General features: G+C 50.9%; 1 protein-coding gene across 2 annotated transcripts in view; it reads left to right on the forward strand.

The window, feature by feature from the left end:
• GLB1L2 (galactosidase beta 1 like 2) overlaps nt 1-18,871 on the forward strand; it is a 1,021,913-nt gene that overhangs the window by 859,466 nt on the left and 143,576 nt on the right. For both annotated transcript variants that reach the window (XM_085647243.1, XM_085647244.1), the window contains exon 17: nt 6,145-6,256. In XM_085647243.1, the coding sequence (XP_085503369.1) occupies nt 6,145-6,256 (112 nt within the window). The remainder of the gene's footprint in view (nt 1-6,144; nt 6,257-18,871) is intronic.

Here is an 18,871-nt window from a genome sequence, read left to right on the forward strand (position 1 = left end):
GTCTGAATACCTCACCAGACCTTGGTATGCTTTCTTCCCCTACCATGGCTACGGAGGAGGGGGCCTCCTACGCTGTGGTGTTGCGTACGGCGGCTGAGGCCTTGAGCTTCCTAAGTGGCAGTCAGGACTAAGCTCCTGACTGAGGTGCTTCAGCCGGCAGCGGCCTCTTCGGAGCCCCTGCTGCCTTTAAATGAGGCCCTCATGGCCATCCTTCTGGACACTTGGTCCAAGCCAAGCACAGGGGCTCCTGTGGATAGGATGATTGCCCTTACGCCACCGCCTGGCCCAGGCGACCAACTTTTCCTCTCCCAACACCATAGCCTAAAGAGCTTGGTGGTCCAAGCCTCAACATCAAAAGGTGCATTCCCTACTGCTTCCCCAGATATGGAATCCAAGAAGCTGGACCATCTTGGGAAGAAGATGTTTTCTCCCGCCAACTTAGGAATGCGGACGGTGAAGACCGCATGTCTCTTGGGCCGTTACACACACTCTGTGTGGGACACGGTTGCGCAAGTGCTGCCGCAGTGCCTGGAGGAGGCCCGGACCATGCTCACCCAAGCTGTCACAGAGGGTAGAGACTCAGCAAAGTTCGCCATCCATTGTGGGATGAATACTGCAGACTCACTGGGTAGAACGATTTCAACGTCGGTAGCTCTGAGGCGCTACGCCTGCTAGAGGTCCAATGGCTTCTCTGGGGATGTTCAATCGACATTTTGGACATGCCCTTTGATGGCCGTCGCCTGTTTGACGACAAGTCGGACAACGTGCTTGAGTGTTTCAAGGACTCTAGGGCTCATTCAATGAAGCCCTAACGGACATCCTTTTGGGCGCCTGGTCCACCTGGTCCAGGCCCAACACAGGGTCTCCTGTGGATAGGATGGTTGCCCGACGCCACTGCCCGGCCCTGGTCGACCCCACTTTCCTCTCCCAACACCCTACCCTTGGGAGCCAGATCCTTGGCCTCGCTGCCATCTCTCGCCCCATGCAGTCTGCCTTTCGCCCCTTTCGTGACTATGGAAGGTGTGCCCCACCACGCTCCACCCAGAGCCACAGGCCTGCGCAAGCTATCCAGCCTCTGCACGGCCGAGAACGTGGGACCCAACGTTGTGGGTCTGGGGGCCAGCGGGCAGGCCAGTCCACCAATGCCCCCCCCCCCTGCAGCAGCCTCCAACCCTTCAGAGTCTGACTTTTCAGGGCCTCCACTTGCCAGTGGGCGACAGGATCCGCCATCACCTCCCCCACTGGCGCAACATCACGTCGGACAGGTGGGTTTTGCAGATAGTATGAAGGGGCTACTCCCTCCTCTTCGAGGATACCCCTCCCTCTATGCCACCTACACTCCATCGTATGTCGGAAGATAATTTGGCCCTTCTCCGCCAGGAAGTTACAGCTTGGCCAAGGGAGCTATAGAACGCATCCCTGTGCCAGAAGTAGGTCGTGGTTGCTGCTCCCAATACTTCCTGGTGCCGAAGAAGGACAAAGGCCTGCGTCCTGTCTAAGACCTCAGGGACGTCAACCGCTTCCTCCAGAAGGAAAAGTTCAGGATGTTAACTTTGGCTCAGGCCGTGTCTACCCTCAACCCTGGAGACTGAATGGTAGCGTTGGACTTGCAGGACGCTTACTTTCACATCCCAGTCTTGCCTGCCCATCAGCGTTACCTATGGTTCACGGTAGCCCACGAGCATTTTCAGTTCACCGTGCTCCCATTTGGCCTTACCTGTGCCCCTCAGGTGTTCACAAAAGTGATGGAGGTGGTCGCAGCTCATCTGCGCAGATCAGGGGTTCCAGTCTTCCCCTATCTTGACGGCTGGCTGTTGAAGGCAGGCTCGCCCCAGGCTGTTGTTTCCCACCTCTAGACTATGGTGGACCTCCTTCATTTGCTGGGGTTCACTATCAACGTGCAGAAGTCGCACCTGATTCCCTCTCAGAAGCTCCTTTTCATTGGGGCGGTTCTGGATACAGCACAGTTTTGGATCTATCCTCCCAAGCAGCGAGTCCGGGATATTCGGGCTATGATACCGATGTTTCAGCCTCTATCCCGGATTTCCGTGAGAATGACCATGAGGCTGCTGGGCCTCATTGCCTCATGCATCCTGCTGGTAAATCATGCCAGATGGCATATGCGGGCTCTGCAGTGGGACCTTAAGTTCTAGTGGGCGCAGCATCAGGGAAATCTTTCCAATTTCGTGCAGATCTCGGAGTGGACTGCAAGTGATGGCTCATGAAATAGGATTGGGTCAGCGGCAGGTCCCCCTCCCTTCCCCAACCAGAGTTCACAGTAGTGACAAATGCGTCACCTCTGGGATGGGGTGGCCATATGGGGAAGGCGGAGATCAGAAGCCTCTGGTTTCTGGCAGAGTCCGGGCTCCACATCAACCTTCTGGAGCTCCGGGTGATTTGTCCTGCACTGGAGGCATTCCTTCCCTCTGTCAAAGGAAGAGTAGTGCAGGTGTTCACAGACAACGCCACCACCATGTGGTACTGCAACGAACATGGTGGGGTGGGGTCGTGGTCCCTATGTCAAGAGGCTCTTCGCCTTTGAACATGGCTGGAACATCAGGGCATATCCCTGGTGGTTCAACACCTAGCAGGTTCACCGAACGCCAGGGCGCACAAACTCAACCGCCAGTGCATGATGGATCACAAATGGCGTCTTCACTCAGGGGTGTTGCAAGTTCTCTTTCAGCAGCGGGGAGGGCCTTGGTTAGATCTGTTCGTCACCGTAGAGAACGGGCAACGTCAGCTGTTCTGCACATTGGAGTTTCCAAGGCAGCACTCACTCGGCAAAACCTTTCGTCGCGAGTGGAATTGCGGCCTCCTGTACGCCTTTCCACCTATCCCACTTCTACCCAGTGTCCTGAAGAAGATCAAGCACTACCGGCCCAAGTAATCCTTGTGGCTCTGGACTGGGCTCGAAGAGTCTGGTACCCCGAGCTCTTGAGCATGGCCATCGATCCTCCGAGCAGACTGCGTCTTCGGGAGGATCTTCTGTCTTAGCAGCAGGGGACGGTCCTCCACCCAAACCTGTCCAGCCTTCACATCCTTGCATGGAGATTGAGCGTGGCATGGTGCACAGCAAAGGCTGTGGATCCCATTTCTACCTCTCTTTCAGAGGTTCTTCTCTTCATTCTTTCCTTGGCCCAGCAGGGCTCTGCTCTGGGCAGTCTTAGGGGCTATCTTTTGGCCATTTCGGCCTTTCTTCGCCTTCCTGATCAGCCTTCTCTTTTCAAGTCCCCAATTTTTAACAGATTCCTAAAGGGCATTACTCATATCTTTCCTCCTTCTCCTTTCGTAATGCCCCAGTGGGACATGAACCTTGGGCTCACTTATCTTATGTGTGCTCCCTTTAAGCCACTACATAATTTTCCTCTTCATCTCCTCACTTTGAAGACTGCTTTCTTGCTTGCCATCACTTCTGCTCGCAGGGTGAGTGAGCTTCAGGCTTTATCTTATAAACCCCCCCTTCTTGCTGTCCATCCGGACAAAGTAGTCCTCTGTACTAGGCCCTCTTTTCTGCCCAAAGTAGTTACTTCCTTCCACATAGGTCAGATCATCACATTGCCCACCTTCTTCCCACCTCTGCACACTTACAAAGAGGAGGAGAGACTCCACCGTCTGGACCAGCATGCGCTGTCTTTCTACCTTCACAGTACAAAAGACTTCCAGGTGGACGATCTGCATGGGTTATGTGGGAGCTAAGAAAGGTCGGGCAGTGCAAATACGTACCATATCCCAATGGGTTGTCCTATGTATCAAGATCTGTTAGTCTTTGGCTAAAAAGAGCCTCCAGTAGGACTGCACGCCCATTTTACCAGGGTGACGGAGCCACTACTACTTTGGGATGCAGAGTTCCCTTACTTGATATCTGTCAGCAAGCCACGTGTGCATTATTGCACGTGTTCACCAGGCATTGCTGCCTGAACAGCCAAGTCCGGAGAGAGTGAACTTGGTTCACAGACCCTCCTCCGGGTTGGTATTGCTGGAGTATCTATTCTAGGGTAAGGAATCTTTAACTACAGTCTCTTTCAGATGAACAAGTTACTTACTTGCGATAACGATGTATCTGTAAGATACATATGTAGTTATAGATTCCTTACTGCCCCATCCATCCTCCCCGCTCTGTGAACTGACTTCTAGGCATAGGGACTCCCTTACAGGGCCCTAGTTATATGCACCAGTGGTCAGTGTCTTGCATGACTTTGCGCTTCTGGAGTGGAAAGTCGTGTCAGAACTGATGTCAGCGTGCAGGGGCGGCGTCTAAGTAGACATCGCAACGTCATCCCAGCGACCATGATGACGACGACGAACGTGGAGTCGACCGACGCCACCTACCGACGCGCAGGGGTACTGCTAAGAAAAAATGTCTCCAGATCCAGTCTGACGCCTGGGGATAATTCTAAGGTATGGAATCTATAACTACATATGTCACCTACAGATGCATCGTTACCGAAGGTAAGTAACTTGTTCATTAATATCTTACAAGTTACACATCTCATTAGTATATTTGCAAGTGTTCAAATAACACATTTCTCGTCCTTTTACCTTGTTGGTGCAGACAAAATGTGCAGGAAACTGCTATTGGAGCATTGGTTAGGCGACATTAACCCAGGTGACGTCAATAGGTTGATTTTTTGTTGATGTCAAAATGGAGTTGGTGCTCTCTGCCTCACAGAGGAGCTATTTCAGAAATGTTTCCAGGTAAAGACTGGTGTCAGGGAATGCTCATAGGGTGAGGAACTTGCAGATAGATTGGGTTTCCCTAAGAAAGATTGTTATCCAAAGTTAGTAACTTTTTCTTTCCAGCTTCATCGTGCTGTGCATCCAGAATTGCTACACTCTTGCCAAGAAGGAGCCTCAAAAGGGCATCAGGTTCCATTCCACCTGGGTGAAGGCCAATTCCTCAGCAGGGCCAAGGGGTTTTTCTATCCTGAATATCTGCAGGATGGCAATCTGAGCTTCAGTCCACACCTTCATCAGGCAATATTGCTTTGACTCTGAAGTGTGAAGGGATTGACGTTTTGGCAGATCTGTGTGGCAGGATGTTTTGATTTGATCATTAGGTGAATAATTTGCATGTGCAGGTTGCTATGAGAAGAGAGGGTTACTTACCTTTGGTAGCTATCTTTCTGGCGTATACTGTATTTACCTGCAGATTCCTCTCTGACCCCTCAGCCACTCTGTTCTGAGGCATGGTCTTGCAACTTATAATACCATTTGGTCAGTTTTGGTACACTTATTTTTGTAAATCTCATCAGCCTCGTCTTCCCCTCTGAGGGTGTGGAAAAAGGACAGGAAACTGAAGTTTTTGCATTGTTGTGGTGCTTTATAGCCTTTGTAGCCAGAGCCAAAGTGTTACCTATTCTCACAGGAGAGATATTTCAACTTTCCGGATTCATTTGTGGGGAATGTGCAGGTAGGTAGAGAATCCAACAAAAAGATTGTTATTAAAGGTAAGTAACTTGTTCATTAGGACTGGCTTCCAATGTGGTCATAGATACCAAGGCTGTAAACTCCTGGTAAAGCACTAAGAGACCTTTGGCAGAATTTGCAATGATTACTGCAGAAAATGTGTAACCTGAACTAGATTCACACTGACTTTAGGCCTTCTAGACACAATAAAATAGTTTGTGGACACTTTGGAAATTGTAAATATGTCTGTGGAATCATATATTATAGCAAACATTAAAATAAAAGTAGTCACGTCATGGCTCAGACAATCCCAGCCTCAAACGTTGGTACAAATGCCCTATCTACAGCAATCCTGCACCCAAAGCAAGATGGTAGTAAATCATGTTGCAACATGACATGCCCTTGGGGAATAAAAGGGAACAATTTTTTTGACAGAAAATTGATTCATGGACAGGTGCTGAAAACTGAACTATGAGACTGGCATATCAGTTGGGTAGATGTAAAGAGCGATATAAATGGTTGGTGAGAGGAGGTTTTAACATAATTTCAGTTTTCCCAAAATAACTCACACTCTCTATAGAACTCCCAGTCGGTCTACTCACATGTAGCTCCTGGAGTAATGTATTTTGGAATTGTATGTTCTATAAGTGAGTCTAGCTCCACCGGGGCACATTGTTTGTTGCTCACTTCTGTCAATTGTCTAACATCTACCTCTTTGTTTCTCTTCCTGTAAAGTCTGAGCTCAGCTACATGGACCAGTCCACCTGACAACAATTTAGGCCCAGCATTCTTTCGAGGGATCTTGAAAACCTCTTTCCCACCTCTTGACACTTACTTAAGTTTGAAGGTAAGAGGTTATATGGCTGTTTATTTCTTTTACTGCCCTTTTTAGTTGCTGGAACGGTGTGAGTAAGCTGTGTTGGCAACAGAGCTTCAGTGGTACAGTGAGTGATTCGGAAACCTTTCTTTGCTCTGAATGGTTAATTTGATAGATGATTGGCTAAGCAGTAGGCGTTTGTCTGAATATAGTATTTCTGCTCAGCCCGACAATGTGTGTTATTGTTGCATGTTAGAGAATGAGTATTTTTACAGCCTGATATGATTTTGTCTATTGCTTGATACTTAGGGCCTTATTACCAGTACAGCCATCCGTTGGACCGCCATACTCGCGGTGGCGGTCTAACCTTTGCCACACTGTGGGCCCACCTGCAGTTTTACGAGTGGGGCAGTTGGACTGACACAGGATCGCTGATAAATTAATAAGTTCACAGTTCCTTCAATTCTCTGAAACAAAACAACGTGAAATTAATAAATTTAAAAAAGGCGCAGGAGAGAAAAAGAAAAAAATCGAAAAAAATACAGGACAAAAACTGGATGGATATTCAGATAGCTGCTAAACAGAATAACCAACGTGCATATTGGAATAAAATCGCCAAAGAAACAGGCACAAAAAAATCATTACATTCAATCCCAGTACCCCGCACAGAATGGGAAAAATATTTAACCAATTTATATAAATTAAATCAGACTCCAGACAGTACGAACGGAATGGCAAGTAAACACTCTAGATAACGGAGCTCCATCTCCTTCTCTAGTCGAACTCTATATAAAAAAAGGCAACAACGTCGGGAGCAACAGGTTCAGACCAAATCCCAATTAACGTGCTCCAAAGCAATCCTAAAGAATGGAGCAAGTTCTTAGCACCCCTCTTTCGCCATATCTTTGATACAGGGGAAGTCCCAAAATCTTGGAAGGGGAGCATCGTAATCCCAGTACTTAAGAAGGGCTCAAGGATGCTCCCCTGTAACTACAGGCAAATAGCTCTCCTGGATGCAACAGGGAAATATTTTGCTGCAGCAGTATTAGAGCATCTTACATACTGGGCATTCTCCCCAGGCTTAATTCCCCTATATCAAGCTGGGTTTAGACCAAAACATTCGGTCACAGATAACATTGCAGTGTTGCAAACAATAATCGACAAATATGTAACCTCAAAATCTCAGTTTGTGTATGCAGTTTTCATCGACTTTACGACTGCATTTGATAGGGTGGACAGAGGAACACTATGGAGGAAACTCCGTAAAATGAGAATCCCGGATAACCTCCTTCATTTAATAACATCATTATATTCAGGGACTTGGTGTCAAGTCCAAATGGGGAGGGGGAAGGGTCTTACAAGCCCAATAGCTACACCAAATGGCCTCAGACAAGGATATCTTCTAGCTCCCTTACTGTTTTTCCTATATCTTAGTGATCTGCCAGAAAGCTTCAAACAAGTCTGCAATTTCCCACCTAAAATCGCATCCCATAAAATCTACACCTTGCTGTATGCAGACGATGTAGTCATCCTAGATTTAACGCCAATTGGTCTACAAAGGAATCTCCAAGCACTCTATAAATATACTGAAGAGAATTATTTAATACCGAACATTACCAAAACAAAAATAGTCTCACTCTCAGAAAGGAAACGGTTTGTCAAATACAATTGGACTTTAGGGGGAAAATCGCTGGAAGTGGCAAAGGAGTACACATACCTAGGGCAAATGTTTACACAATCTCTGCAAAATCTGCTCCATATACAGAACCTAAGCTGAAAAGTTGACGTCCACGTGGGGGCACTTTCACGATTATACGCCTCGACCGGCCAAAGGCACTTTTCGTCTCTCCTTCAAGTATACAGCGCTAAGATCATGCCAGTACTATCATACGCACACAAATATATTCCACTAAGTTAATGGAAACATTTTGATTTGAAAGAAGGGAAAGTCCTCCGGAAACGAACTAAGATGTCACAAGCTGTACCAGTACGAGCTCTTCGTCTTGAACTCTCACTAGTTAGTTCATATGCCAGAGGAATCACTAATATCATAAGATGGGCATACAATCACATCCATGCGGAACAAGGTACCCTACGATCCTTATTAAAAATAGAGACATTTGAACAAGGATCGCCAAAATATGTATGCTGTAGGAATGTCGCATTTGCTTTTAAAATATCAAATGTCAACACCGATTTGCTGCAATCATGGACTCCTGCTCGGTTGAAGCTCTTTTTAAAATACCTAACACCAAGGTTAAGCTTCAAACTTGACATCCAGCATTGTTCCAAATTGACACTGTATAAAACATATACTGAAACTATGAGGGGGCGTGGCCGAGCAAGCCACGATGGCGGAGGCAGTCTGCTAGGGCTCCGCGACTGGGCAGCCCGTAAGCCAACACACAGCGTCGCCCTGGCGAGGTGACCACAGATACTGGCACCGGAACAGAGGCGGAAGACGGAGGGCCGCCCGAGACGCCCGCCGCTCCCGAAGGAGAAGGTCCGACGGCGCCAAACACCTCCGAGCTACCAGAGGCCGCCGAGGCAATATGGCGGCGACTGCCAGATAGTGCCCAACGGAGCAGGAGAACCCAGCCGACAGCGCCGGCCACCCCCGGAGGAGATCGCGGGGGGCGCGGATGCGGGGTCGGACGCCCCCCCCCCCCCCCCCCCCCCCCTGGCCGTGGGCGCCCGAGATCAACGGCGCCTTCGGATATCCCCGGAGGAAGAGCGTGGGGTGAATGGCAGTGTCGCCCTCCTGGCCGGACAGCTCACGGGCCGACACGCTGTGTGGCCCTGGCAGGGTGCTTGCGCATAACAGCACCGGAACGGCGGCGGACGACGGGGAACAGCCTGGGGCACTCACTACTCCCGGGTAAAGTGCTACGTCGGCGCCAGTCACCCCCGAGACGACAGAGGCCATAGCGACAAGATGGCGGCGGCCAGCAGATAACGCTCGGCGGAGCGTGAGAACTGGGCAGAAAGCGCCGGCCATCCCTGGAGATGACCGCGGAAGGTGCGGACACGGGAAAGAGACGTCCCCCGGCCAGGGGGGGTGGCGGATGTCCCCTCAGACCAGACCGACCGCCAGGCGACCTCGGAGGTGGTGCAAGGGGTGAGTGGAGGTATCGGCCCCCCGGGGCTGCAACGGGCAAAGGGGGCCGCGTGACATCGGGCCACGGGAGGACAGTGGAGGGGCCCGGATGCTGCGGGGACCCCCGCCTGACCCTAACATGGCCGCCGCAGAGCACCAGCGGAGCCGCGTCTGAGGCCATAGTGGAGCACAGTGAGGGGCACGAAACCGGTACGGCGCCGACTCCGGCCGGACGACGTCATCGTCGGGTCGCCCCCCCCACCCCGAGGGCCGGCGAAGACCCACAGACAGAGCCCACGGTAGCGCCGGAAAAGCCAGGCCACGACGGTGCCTACACGAGGACGCGGTGGGCAGGAGCCGCATACCGCTCGGAGTCTGGGGACATCACGCCTGACCACCTGGGGGTGCATTCTACAGTCAGGATTGCCCCCCCCCCCCCCACCCCCCTGCGCTTGGGACAGGCGATGCCCGGGGACCGGCAGAGGCCGGCTGCGCAGTGAGACCCCGCGACCCGTGGGCAAGCACCCGCTTCCCAATTGTATAACTCCCACTGGCGACCCGGCGAGGGGGCCCCGGCCGGGGCAGAGGAGGGGATATACGAACACATTGTTTCCTGTACGCGAAACGAACGCCCAGCAGGCCGCCGGAGACGGTGGTGGCCCCCGGGGAGGACTCGCGCCCACACCTCGCTACACCCTCGCAGCGAGAGATCGCTAGGTGTCGATTAGACATGGGGAAAACACGATCGGCACAGCAGACCACGATGCCGGAGACGGCGCCGGAGCGCCGACCGCAAGCCAGTGTGATAAAGACGCCCACGGCCACGCAACCGGATCCAGTAATCACAGCCAAGCTTGACCAGGTGCTAGCGGCCATCGAGCTATCCCGGATTTCTATGGAGGAACGCCTCGGGTCCATCACCACAGACATCAGCCTGCTGCGAGATGACCATCGGAAGCTGGCGGACCGGGTGAGGGATGGGGAGACCTCGATTTCGGAGCTCACACCACTGGTGACGGCCCACAAGACTACGATGCGGACACTGCAGGATCGCCAGACCACCATGGAGGAACGCCTCGATGATTTAGAGGGACGCTCCCGCAGATGCAACATTCGGGTGATAGGTCTTCCTGAAGGAATTGAAGGGGCGACACCACGGGACTTCATGGAGACTTGGGTCAAATCCTTCACCCCTCAAACGGACCGAACGGTCTTCTTCACCATAGAGAGAGCTCACCGGGTACCATCGGGCAGACCGCGCCCCGGGGCCCCGCCTCGGCCGGTGCTCGCCAAGTTCCTCCACTTTCAGGACAGAGACGCGGCCATCCGAGCAGCCCGAATCAAGGGACCTCTACAAGTGGAAAACAGCCATGTTATGGTGTTCCCCGACTATGCCAGGGCAGTCCAACAACAGCGCTCATCATTCCTGGAGGTGAAACGCCAGCTGCGGGACAATAACATACCATATTCACTGCTGTTCCCGGCCCGTCTCAAAGTCATTCACGAAGGCACCACTCATTTCTTCACGGCTGCTGAACAGGCCGCCGACTGGGCGGATCACCACTACCAGATGGCACCGCGGGAGGCCCCGGCCAGCCTTCACCCTCGGGCCGGGTTGCGCCCCGGCAGGCGCAAGACACGAAGAACACGGTCCCAGCGGTGGCACGGCAGCCGAGATCTCCGCGGTCAACGTACAGAGCATTCTCCAAGCCCGGACCAGATCCTCCAGGAGCGAAGCAGGGCCGTGCAGGCGGTGGTGGCGTTGGGGCCGGACGCCACCGGTGAGGTACTGGATGGAGCCCCTCATATCTTCACCTCGGAGGAAGAGGAAGAAGGGGGGAACCCCCCCGGCGCGCGATCCCCCGCGGCCTCCATCCTAACAGTCCCGGACACTATGCTACAGTCGGACACGGGCTGAAGAAACACCCACACCGAAGAGTCATGGACCCACAGGTACCCACACGACTTGCACTCTGTATGCACACGAACTGACAGGTTCACACGGCTCCAGCACCTCTATACCTGGTTTAGCCACTCAACCAGGCGACGAATAACACTCCTACGAATGCCCGGCGCGCTCCAGCCCCGGCGACGCCTGTCACCCTCATTGTTTTTGTTCAGAAGATTCCGATCCCTAGATTGGGAAAAGACTGTTTGGACACATTAGCTCTGCTGATGGGTCCCACGTATTGGGACGGTTTCCCGAATTTGGTTTTAGTTACTTATTGGTTTACCCCTCCCCGTAACAGTTACAACCCTAAGGAAACCACGTACGAGGCACACGCTCGACATCACGACGCCAGCGCCACCCCACACCACCCTCTCAGCTGGGGCACGGACACTCGGGGACCGTTGCACTCCCCATGAGCGCCACCACTAGGCCGCTTTGCACCCGCTAGAACCTCATCCCATGCCCAACACGGAACTTAGCATCCTCACACTTAACACCAGGGGCCTACATACACCGCGCAAACGCTATGCCATTTACTCATACATCAAACGGCAACAAGCGCACATAGCGTTTCTCCAAGAGACTCACCTCACGGCCACAGAAGCGGGTAAATTGCAGGCCAAATGGAGGGGAACCCTATGTGCTACCAAGTTTTCTGCTTACGCGCGGGGGGCGCTCATCTGGTTACGCCCGGGTACCCCATTTCAGGAAATTAGTAGGGTGGTAGACAAAGACGGGAGATATGTACTGCTACATGGGGTGGCGCCGAATACCGAGCAAGAGCGATACTGGGAGGCTTTGACGGGGGTATTGGCACAGTTCCCATCCATTCCCTGGATCCTAGGGGTTGACTATAACGGTGTACTAGATCTTGCCCTTGATAGGTCTCACCCGCCTCCACGCCATTCCCCAGCTTCAAAACTCACAGAGCAACTGGGGGTTGGTGGACGCATGGAGAGCGCACCACCCTCACACCAGGCTGTACTCCTTCCATTCCATCCCCCATAATTTACGGGTCCGACTGGACCGGTTTTTTTGCTCCCCGATGCTCATCCCAAAAATATATGAGACAGATTATCTAGGGAGAGTAGTGTCCGACCACGATGCGCATGTCATACGGATACACTGGCGGCCGCCGCTTCCTCCGGTTCCCACATGGCGTCTCCCACGGGATTGCCTTACAGATCCGGCTTTTAAACATGACCATGCACGCACAATTCACGACTACTTTACCAATAACACCGACACGGCTTCGACCCGGCTGGCGGAGTGGGATGCATTTAAGGTGGTGGTGCGGGGCGCGTGCATCACACAAATAATAGGGGTAAAGCGCACATTGGAGCGATTGCTCACGGACACAGAGCGACACCTGGCGACACTCACACAGCGCGAGGATGGGGGGACGGCGTCGGCACGACAGGTGGCTGCGGCACGGTCCCGGCACGCCGAGGCGCTAAACACCCTGCGAAAGTATAACTTCAGAGCTTACGCAGCCAGAGTACACCGGGATAGAGACAAAGCGGGACCGCTTCTGGCCTGGCTAGTGAAGCAGGATACGGGCCTACACCCCATCACGGAGATTACTAACCCCTTGGGGGACGTAGTGAGGACCCAGGCAGATATCCTCCAGGTTTTTTATCATTACTATAGTACCGTCTACCGGGCCCCACAATCGACCGACCCAGACGCCATTCCCCGTTTTTTAGACCCCTTACAGGTTCCATGCATTCCCAGAGCTGACAACGCCACCCTGGAGGCGAAGATATCGGCATCTGAGGTCTCACAGGCTCTCCGGGCCATGGCCCGTCGCAAAGCGCCGGGGTTGGACGGTCTACCCCTGGAGTATTTTAGCGCCTTCTCATCTCTCCTGACCCCGCGCCTTGTCACAATGTACGCAACGGCGTTTGAGAAAGGGGAACTACCTAGCTCTCTCCGCGAGTCACTCATTGTGTCCTTCGTGAAGCCACACAGGGACCCGCGATTGCCATCATCCTATCGTCCAATTACGCTCCTCTCTGCCGACTGCAAAATATTGGGGAAGATTCTGGCTGCACGCTATGAAGGGATCCTCAGTCCCCTGATCCACATGGATCAATGTGGGTTTGTCCCGGGTCGCTGTACTTCCCAAAATCTGCGGCGTCTTTTTCATGTCCAGGATCGGGTGGCTACCAGATATCCTAACGCGGCGTGCCTGATCTTGGACCTTGAAAAGGCATTCGACACTCTCACGTGGCCATATTTATTCGCAGTCCTTCGAAAAGCGGGGATAGGTCCCAATTTACTTAAATATACTCAACTTCTCTATACTAATCTTACCTCCCGCGTCAGGATAGGACAATATATATCCGCGACACTACAAGTCGAGCGCGGGACCAGACAGGGCTGCCCCCTCTCCCCCCTAATTTTCGCGGTGGCGATGGAACCTCTGGCCATACGCCTGCGAGAGGGCGGAGCTGATTGGGGTATACCTATAGCAGACACGTTACACAGTGTCTCCCTGTACGCGGATGATTTGCTCCTCTACATCCGAGATGCCACAGCGGACCTTGCGGCGATTTGGGTGGCGCTACGGGACTTCGCGGCGGCATCGGGGTTGCGGGTGAACTGGGACAAGTCCGTCGTGTACCCTCTTCACCCGGGGTCCCAGCTGCGGGAGGTCCGCCTCAGCGAGAAGACGCTATCGGTGGGTTCCACAGCCCCCCGATATCTAGGAGTACGGCTATATCACTCCCCGGCTGACTTGTTTAATGGTAATCATCGTGCGCTGTTGGCGGGGCTCAGATCAGCGGTGCGATTCTGGACAGCCCTCCCTCTGGCGCCCATAGGTAGAGTGGCGCTTGCAAAGATGATACTGGTCCCCCGCCTTCTATACTACTTCGCCAACTTGCCGGTGATCCCACCTCACACCTTTTTCCGGGACCTGGATACACTCCTGCGCTCCCTTATCTGGGGCGCCGGCAGGCCTAGGATCGCCCTGCGCACACTGCAGCTCCCCACCACGGAGGGTGGTCTGGGGGCCCCAGCCTTCGAATCCTACTTTCTGGCAGCACAACTCCAATGGCTGTCGTACTGGACAGCTAACCGCCACATGGGAGAAACCTATACGCAACAGGGCCAAGTCCCCGTACCGGAATTGTGTCGACTGCTACTCCCTGGCTCCGACCCGAGACGCACTTACCCACTTCAGGTCTCCGTGGCCAGACGTTGCATGGTGCGGATTCATCAAAAGGCGCCCGGCACGCCGGCCTACTCTCCCAAGCTGCCCCTGGTTGGCTGGCCATGTCAGGAGAGCTATTTTCGGGCGGCCCAGCTCGGCCCTTGGACGGAGTGCGACATCACAGAGGCCGAGGCGCTATTCACCGAAAACCAGCTGATGCCTTTTGCCCACCTCACGGAATCGTATGGTCTGCCGCCAGGGCAATTCCTGCTCCACAGGCAGTGGATAGCACATTTCCAGCCAATTGCGGACCTCTCCAAGGGGGAGCCAGAGACACACCCGGTCATACATGCGCTTCTCCATATGGGCACCGGTCGCCACCTCGTTCGATGGCTATACAAGGCTATTAGACAACTACTTAATCAACCACTGGTCACCCTTCGATCCCACTGGGAGGAGGACATCGGGAGACCATTGCATGATACAGAGTGGGAGAGAGCCCTCGAGTTTCCCAAGAAGGTATCTCGTAATGCGCGTTTCAAAAATGTCCAGTATAACATCCTGCATAGGGCGTATCAAACCCCGGCGCGCCTGCAACGTATTTACCCGGATGTCCCTATCTTGTGCCCCCGATGCCGATCCCCGGATGCCCGGCTCCAGCATATGTTCTGGAGCTGCCCGTCACTGAGTCGGTATTGGACGGCTGTCCTCACATCGATCGCTGCGATAACTCAGCTCCCAGACCTACAGTCCTGGGAGGCGGTGGCCCTGGGATTGTTCCCCAAACCTAAGCCTCTCAAAGCCCGCACCCGCTTTGCTTCCCTCACACTGTTGCTAGCTAAACGGGCCATAGCCATGAGATGGCGAGACCCCCAGGGACCAACTGGGGAGGCGTGGGCGGGGGCGGTAAGGAAATGGGTGGCGGCGGAGGAGGAAGCAATCAGGGAGGAGGAGGCGCGGGGACAGAGAAAGTACCCACTAGCAATGGAACGGACCCAACTACTCTTTCAGTTCACCCAAGCCTGGCCCCCCACAGGAACGCACGGGACGCCGCTGTTGCCGCCCGGGGACCCCCCCCTCCCATCCACCCCCTCCAGCCCGGGGCTTTGGAAGATCACGGCTCCCACGAGTCCTGATACTCTGACCACAACACCGAATGGATCGCATCCCTCCTTTCACACTGGCCGGGTGCGCCCCCCTAGCGCGGAGGCGGAGAGTAATCTCACCAGGTTAGACACAACAGGATTGCATGAGCAACGACGTCCCCGACCCGCCCCCAGTCTACATCCCCACGGCGTATACTAACACGACCTACCTCGGCGCGCATACCCTGGCACACACTTCACGGTTTGTGGTTTCCCCCTCCCTAGTTCTGTCTGTTAAATGATTATATTAGAAGAAAAACCTAAAAAAACGAGATCTAAGTCACCCTGTGTCGTTACCGCTGCCCCACCCTGACGCGGCCGGCCCCACATGGGGTTGTAGGCGGCTTGCTGTGTATTTTGCCCCGCCCCCCCTACGTGCCACCTAGCACTGTTACTTTGGCCCTGCCGGCCCGAAGGGATGTAGGCAGGGGTTGAGCTGTACGACTGATGATACCAATAAAGATCTTGTTTGTTAAAAAAAAAAAAACATATACTGAAACTATAGTTTATAAGAAAACACAGCAGTATATTATTTGGTGCTCTGTTTATGCCTTAAAGAATGAGTGAGAAGACCTAAAGCCGCCGAAGTTTCAAGCTTGTTTGGTAAACAGGCTGTATTTTGCATTGATTTTCCTGTGCAGCAGAACAGTGAACAACCTGGAGTAGTAAGGATAAGCATCATTTGGTATTGAAACCCAGGAGCTGTTAAAAGAAATATTGAGTAAAAGAGGTTAGCTGGAGAACACTTGCATCCCCCCACTGGTAGCACATCAAGGAGGGAGAGATCAAAGTTTTCATTGGAGTTGTCTCACTTTTGGAGGATCCTGAAATTGTGTGGCCTTCATGTTGAGAATGCGCATATAAAAATACTTAGTCAGCAACTAGATCTTTCATAAATTAATTTACTTGAATTATTGCTCATCATCAAGCTGGGAGTCCTTGCAGAAGGGTGTATCAAATGGTTGTAAGAAAAGCTATTGTAAAATTAAAGAAAGCTTCACTTTAATGGCAGAATCACTTAATGCGAAAAGACCGAATCTCCAGCAAGTGGGACTCAAGTTCACCATACTCTATCTCCCCTGGAGGCCACTATCCCTGAGATTTCTAGTGCAAACCATGTCCTGTGAAAGCGAGTCCCTTTAGATCTCTGCTCCTATTTTCTCTTCATATCTATATTTTTCCCTTTGTTTTCCTATCTGGGGTCTCTGTTTTGCATTCTGATCCAGTGAATATTCTAATTTCATACTTTTGGGGACATCTGATTTACTGAAGAAGGCTCTCTATAGCCCTTGTTGCAGAAAGAGGTTATACTCCCATGGCACTCAAAAGGAATAAATATATTGCCTCTGTTCCATACTCTCCTAAAGTCAACAACGTTTTTCTGAACTTTTTTTTCAAAAACACTAATGGCCTAATTACGAGTCTGGCGATCCTCCAACCACCAGACTCGCAGGGACATGGTGGTGGCGGTCCAGCCACCACCACACCGGTGCTCTGACCACCTTATTACAACTAGGGCAGTTGGACCAACATGGGATCGCCATAGCCATCAGGGAACTGCCGTTCCGTGACAGTGGCGCGGCGGTCTTAAGGCAACAATATGCTTGTGGGACTGCCGTGGGCACATCAAGCATATTACGAGTTTCTTCTCTACCACGGTTTTCATGGCGGCTCCTCCTCCTTGAAAACTGAGGAAACAAAGGGCACCCTACGATGACCCCTGTTGCCTCAGAGCCATGGGGTGCATGCATGGTGTTACAACATGTGTCCCCTGTGTGCATGCGCCCCAGTTCCTGCACAGCATGGACTTTACAGTCCATGCCGTGCAGGAACGGTTTTTGTCAGTGCCCATTTTCAGAGACACTACTATGGGACTGGCAAAAAAAGCCAGCCAGACACGAGAAACACTCGTAATCTTGCGGGCAGCCCAAACACGGGTTTGGCGGTATGGAAGCAGGCCGCCGGCATGGCAGTCTGCTCCCGTACCGCCAAACTCGTAATCAGGCCCTAAATGATCATGAGGGGGGCTTCAAAAGGAGGAAGCAAGTGATTCAGCTTTCTCTGGTGATGAATTTACTCAGAGTACCACTGCTGAGGGGCAAAATGTACCTAAGGCTCCCTTTGTCAGGAGGTAAAACATTATAAATTTCACCTCCAACTGAGGCACTGTCTTAATTCTCTGAAGAGTAATTGGAAGAAATATCAGAAAAACAATATCGTGATATAAAAATATTGTGTCAAAAATAGCAGGACATCGAAACAATTGTGAGCAGGAATATCAAAGTTAAAAATCTTGTTTTTAGTGTTGTTTTTAATATCTTTGTACAAAATATTGATGGTGTAAATATTGTTTGCTAGTGTTAATTAGTATGTAATGTATTGTAGTGCGTTTCAATCTATGTGTTTATTCTTTTTTAAATTTGTGTTTTTAGTGAGATATATGACCCATGAAATTGTTTTAATTTGTATTTCAATTTTATTAATGTATAGAATTTTTGGTAATTTTTTGTTTTTTGTTGCTGGATATTGGGTTTTTAGGGGATAAGGGTGGGGAGATTTTTTTAAATATTATTTTTTAGATTTAAATTGTAAGATCATTTGAAAGATATGCAAATTAACAATTTAGATATTTTACATTTTCTAATTATATTAATATTTAATATATTTTAATTTGAGGTTAATGAAGATATATTTTAATGGTATTACATTTTTTGTTAAATTGGAAAAAATCTAATATAAAATATTAAAAACATACAAAATGTATTTAAGTAGAATATTCGAAATATTTTTACATTAAAAATAAATGTACATTTAAAAAAATATTATCAATTGTATACTTTAATTATTTGTTTATAAAAACATTACATTTAAATTTTAAGTTACATTTTTTTTAAATGATTTATAATATAAAGTTTATCTATTTTTTTAATTCAGGTGCGTGTTTTGTGTTATGAATTTATTTTAATTTTATTGTTTAAAGTTTAAGAATGGTAGTAAATATTTTGAACAAAATTGATTTTTAATAGTTATTAAAATGGTAAGTTCATCATTTAAAATAAAAATATGTGTATAAAGATTTATAGTTTAGATTAGTGTGTTTTAGATAGCATTTCAGTTAATTTTATATAAGAAAAAATGTGAGAGTATTGCTTGTGTATGTAAGACTTTTTATTTTGTAATATGTTATGTAAAGTGTTTTATCTCGAAGTGGATGTTATAAATTTCAACTCTTTAGTATACAACTTCCCCCAATATGGTTAGAGTGGAGTGGGAATAGTAAATGTCACCCCTTTAG

The sequence above is a fragment of the Triturus cristatus genome, chromosome 3_2, assembly GCF_964204655.1.
Source record: "Triturus cristatus chromosome 3_2, aTriCri1.1, whole genome shotgun sequence".
In the NCBI taxonomy this organism is placed as follows: Eukaryota; Metazoa; Chordata; class Amphibia; order Caudata; family Salamandridae; genus Triturus; species Triturus cristatus.